Below are 4,713 nucleotides of genomic sequence, written 5' to 3'. Positions count from 1 at the left end.
GAATGAAACTTGTGAAAAGTTGGGAGCATGTGTGTGATGGAGGACCCACTTTGGGTTTTGGGGGCTATAGCCAGGAGAAAGAAAAGTGAGTGTAGACCTTCTGTCTCTCTGCAACTGTCTGAAAGGAGGTTATAGTGAGGGAGAGATTCAGTCTCTTTTCTGAAGTATCGAGTGACAGGACAAGAGAAAATGGCCTTAAGTTGTGCGAGGGGAGATTTAGACTGGGCATTAGGAAAATTTTATTCTTCCCAGAAAAGGGTTGTCCACAGTGGATAAGGTAAACACCTGGAGACTGTAGAGGACCTGACGCTGGAGTAGGTGGGTGCACCCACATACGGTGTGACCCTGTAGGAAGCCTGTGTTGGACCACAGACTTGGCAGGACCTGTGAACCCATGAGGAAAGTCTAAATAGTAAATGATTCTGTGATTCTGCTCCTGGTAGAGCCAGAGAGTCATGCTGGGGAAGGAAGAGGGTCAAGGGTGTGTTGGCATAGGGAGGTCTGACCAGAGGCGTCTGGAGGAGAGTGTTCTCATGTCAAAATTATTCTTTGATCCAGTGATGGGCTTGTATCATGTTGTGGAAGACCCCCAGATTCTGGTCTGTGTTCTTGGTGGCATAGGTGGGAACATATTTCCTGGGAGAAGTCCTGTGGCTGTTTTCCCCTCTCTCCAGTTTTCTTCTTGAGCCCTGGCTTTGTGCAGGGTGAGGCTGGAAGAGCCTTGAGAGAAGAAAGTAAAGTGAGACGTCTCAGGCTGGAATGCAAGAGAGCTTTATTGAGGAAACAAAAGAGTGAAAAGGCAAGAGCACCAAGTAGAAGGTGAAAAGTATAACCTGCAGGTAGGGTGACCATCAGCTGAGGTTGCTTCTGTGACCTAGATCTTGCCAGAGCAGCAAGATCTTCCTGACTCCTTTAGAGGAAGAGCCATGGAGAGCAGGTCCACGTGTCAAGAAGAGTGCAGAGGTGAGTGCACAATCCATGCCGTGGCTTCAGTGCGGTAGGTGGTGTCTGTCAGGAGTGTTGGCGAGGGCCCTTAGCAGATGTATCCAGCCCTTCTGCCGCCAAAGCAGCCCAGGCCTCCGAAGCCGCCCAGGCCTCCGAAGCCGTAGCCGAAGGCGCCGGAGTTGATGGCAACTCCCTGGGCGTGGAGTTCGTTGCCCACGGCAGCCGATGAGGAGGATCCGACGGCGGTGCTCTGGGGATGGGAGGTGAGGATGGGTCCTGGCAGGGTAACCACCACGGTGGAAGGCTGGATGAGGACACGGGAGTCCTGGCACTGCAGGGAACAGGGCTCGTTGCAGCTGTTGGCCAGTGGGGTGGGTCCCCAGGAGCCGCAGGCATTGTAGCAGGCCATGTGTGTGGTGTGGAGGGGCCCTGGAAGGAACGAGAGGCTGTTGAGCAAGCGCAGGGGCGTGGGGGTGCGAGGAGCGGTATTGCAGGAGGGTGAGGGAACGGGGAGGCTGGTGTGGGGCTGTGGGGAGCGTGGCAGTGGGGAGGCGTGAGGGCTGCTGAGGCTGGGGGCAAAGCGTGCTGGAAGAGAGGGGCCAGGCGGGGCAGGAGAAGGAGGGGAAGGGGGTTGAGGCTCACCTTGTTGAGTGCAGAGGGAGGAGAAGGCGTCAGGAGAAGTGTGTGAGGGAGAGAGGCGCTGGACCGGCTTTTATGGTGGTCCCCGAGGGGCGGGACAGCCTTTGCTCATGGCGGCAGTTTGCAGCCAGCAGCTGTTTGATGCCACAGGCTGGCCAGGAATGAGGAGGGTGTGTTTGTCTTCCTGCAATGCTCCAGTTTCTTGTTCTTGTCTTGAGGACGTGTCCACTTGACCCTGGCGGCAGCTTTGAACTGCGAGCATTAGAGGCCGAAGACTTGGCGATGACGGCGAGTGTCAGGTCGGGCAGAGGACGTGGCCAAAGCGTAGGAGAGGTTGGGTGTCATCAGTGAGGTCATCCCATGGCACTCGTGTGGTTTGCGGTTGCATTGTGTGGAGGGGGCCTCATTTCCTTGCAGCGCTGGCAATCTGGTCTGGGCTTTGGAGCTGTGCTGGCCTTGAGGAATTGCCTCTTCCATGGAATAAGATCCCTGACCTCCCTGCTTCCATCTGACTAAGTCTTTCCTTCCACGCTCGTTATGATCTGTGGGGGTGTTGGTGTGTGTCTTGCGTATGAGCTGGGTGTGCCGGATTTATTTTTAAGGTTTTAGTCAGGAGGAGCTAGGGAGTTGGAAGCTGAGCTGAGGTTCTAGAAGTTTATTCATGGTACATGGACAGTGTTCGTGTGTAGACAACAAGCTGACATTGTTTCTCCCAGAGAATCTGGGTGCTCATGTCTTGGGCTACCGTAGTCATTGATGGCTGTAAAACTGGCTGGATGGCAGAGCCCAAAGAGTTGTGGCACTGGAGTTAATCTATCTGGTGCCCACTCAAAAAGCTTTTCCAGGGCTAAATACTGGGGTCAGTTCTATTTAAGAATCTTTCTTCTTGATCTGAATGAGGGGATCAAGTGCACCCTCAGTACATTTGCAGATGACACCAAGTACAGGCAAGAAGGTTGAGCCTCTTGGCACTATGAAAGCTCTACAGTGGGCCCTGGAGAGGCTGGATCAATGGGCTGAGACCAATTGCATGAGGTTCAACAAAGCCAAGTGTCAGGTCCTGCACTTGGATCTCCACAAGGCCATGAAGGCTACAGGCTTGTGGAAGAGTGGCTGGCAAGCTGCCCGGTCGTAAAGGGTCCTGGGGGTGTCGGTCGACAGTGGCTGAATACGAGCCAGTGTGTGTGGGCATGACGACCACCAGCGTCCTGTCTTGTGTGAGCACTGGTGTGTCCAGCAGGAGCAGGACTTTGACCATCCCTGTCCTTGGCACTGGTAGAGGCCACACCTTGAATGGTGTGTTCAGTTTTGGGCCCCTGACAAAAAGAAACATCTCCAGGTGCCTAAGCAATTTCAGAGAAGGTGAATGAAACTTGTGAAAAGTCGGGAGCATGTGTGTGATGGAGGACTCACTTTGGGTTATGGGGGGTATAGCCAGGAGAGCAGAAAAGTGAGGGGAGACCTTCTGTCTCTCTGCAACTGCCTGAAAGGAGGTTGTAGTGAGGAAGCGATTCAGTCTCTTTTCCGAAGTATCGAGTGACAGGACAAGAGGAAATGGCCTCAAGTTGTGCCAGGGAACGTTTAGATTGGATATTAGGAAAATTTTCTTCTTCCCAGAAAAGAGTTGTCCACAGTGGAGGAGATAATCAGCTGGAGCCCGTAGAGGACCTGATGCTGGAGCAGGTGGGTGCACCCACAGGAGCTGTGACCCTGTAGGAAGCCTGTGTTGCACCACAGACTTGGCAGGACCTGTGAATCCATGAGGAAAGTCTAAATACTAAATGATTCTGTGATTCTGCTCCTGATAGAGCCAGAGAGTGGCTTTGTGCAGGGTGAGGCTGGAAGAGCCTTGAGAGAAGAAAGTAAAGTGAGACGTCTCAGGCTGGAATGCAAGAGAGCTGTATTGAGGAAACCAAAGAGTGAAAAGGCAGGAGCACCAAGTAGAAGGTGACAAGTATAAGCTGCAGGTAGGGTGACCATCAGCTGAGGTTGCTTCTGTGACCTAGATCTTGCCAGAGCAGCAAGATCTTCCTGACTCCTTTAGAGGAAGAGCCATGGAGAGCAGGTCCACGTGTCAAGAAGAGTGCAGAGGTGAGTGCACAATCTATGCCGTGGCTTCAGTGTGGTAGTTGGTGTCCGTCAAGGTTGTTGGCGAGGGCCCTTAGCAGATGTATCCAGCCCTTCTGCCTCCGAAGCCGCCCAGGCCTCCGAAGCCGTAGCCGAAGGCGCCGGAGTTGATGGCAACTCCCTGGGCGCCGAGTTCGTTGCCCACGGCAGCCGATGAGGAGGATCCGACGGCGGTGCTCTGGGGATGGGAGGTGAGGATGGGTCCTGGAAGAGTGACCACCACGGTGGAAGGCTGGATGAGGACGTGGGAGTCCTGGCACTGCAGGGAACAGGGCTCGTTGCAGCTGTTGGCCAGCGGGGTGGGTCCCCAGGAGCCGCAGGCATTGTAGCAGGCCATGTGTGTGGTGTGGAGGGGCCCTGGAAGGAACGAGAGGCTGTTGAGGAAGCGCAGGGGCGTGGAGGCGCGAGGAGCGGTGTTGCAGGAGGGCGAGGGAGTGGGGAGGCTGGTGTGGGGCTGTGGGGAGCGTGGCGGTGGGCAGGCAAAGGGCTGCTGAGGCTGGGGGCAGAGCGTGCTGGAAGAGAGGGGCCAGGCGGGGCAGGAGAAGGAGGGGAAGGGGGTTGAGGCTCACCTTGTTGAGCGCGGAGGGAGGAGAAGACGTCAGGAGAAGTGTGTGAGGGAGAGAGGCGCTGGGCCGGCTTTTATGCCGGTCCCCGAGGGGCGGGACAGCCTTTGCGCATGGCGGCAGTTTGCAGCCAGCAGCTGTTTGATGCCACAGCCTGGCCAGGAATGAGGAGGGTGTGTTTTCCTTCCCGCAATGCTCCATTTTCTTGTTCTTGTCTTGAGCACGTGTCAACTTGGCCCTGGCGGCAGCTTTGAAGTGTGAGCATTAGAGACCAAAGACTTGGCGTTGATGGCGAGTGTCAGGTCAGGCACAGGATGTTGCCAAAGCATAGGAGAGGTGGGGTGTCATCAGTGAGGTCATCCCATGGCACTTGTGTGGTTTGCGGTTGCACTGTGAAGAGGGGGCCCCAGTTCCTCGCTGCCCTGACAGGCTGGTCGTG

At 55.4% G+C, this 4,713-nt stretch overlaps 2 protein-coding genes across 2 annotated transcripts; both read right to left on the bottom strand.

Moving 5' to 3' along the window:
- Positions 1-1,033: 1,033 nt before the first annotated feature.
- LOC136098557 (feather keratin-like) lies at positions 1,034-1,354 on the bottom strand. Its single transcript, XM_065832079.1, has one exon. The coding sequence runs from the start codon at positions 1,352-1,354 to the stop codon at positions 1,034-1,036; it is 321 nt and encodes a 106-aa protein (XP_065688151.1).
- A 2,391-nt stretch (positions 1,355-3,745) lies between these two features.
- On the bottom strand, positions 3,746-4,048 carry LOC136098558 (feather beta keratin-like). The gene has a single exon (XM_065832080.1). The coding sequence runs from the start codon at positions 4,046-4,048 to the stop codon at positions 3,746-3,748; it is 303 nt and encodes a 100-aa protein (XP_065688152.1).
- Between the last annotated feature and the right edge of the window lie 665 nt (positions 4,049-4,713).

Source organism: Patagioenas fasciata, chromosome 2 (genome assembly GCF_037038585.1).
Source record: "Patagioenas fasciata isolate bPatFas1 chromosome 2, bPatFas1.hap1, whole genome shotgun sequence".
NCBI classification, from domain to species: Eukaryota; Metazoa; Chordata; class Aves; order Columbiformes; family Columbidae; genus Patagioenas; species Patagioenas fasciata.
Note: the sequence above shows the minus strand (reverse complement) of the source record. Positions and strands in the feature narration are given on the sequence as shown.

Coding starts and splice junctions, on each gene's coding strand:
- LOC136098557 (XM_065832079.1), bottom strand. CDS start 1,354: ATGGCCTGCTACAATGCCTGCGGCTCCTGGGGACCCACCCCACTGGCC.
- LOC136098558 (XM_065832080.1), bottom strand. CDS start 4,048: ATGGCCTGCTACAATGCCTGCGGCTCCTGGGGACCCACCCCGCTGGCC.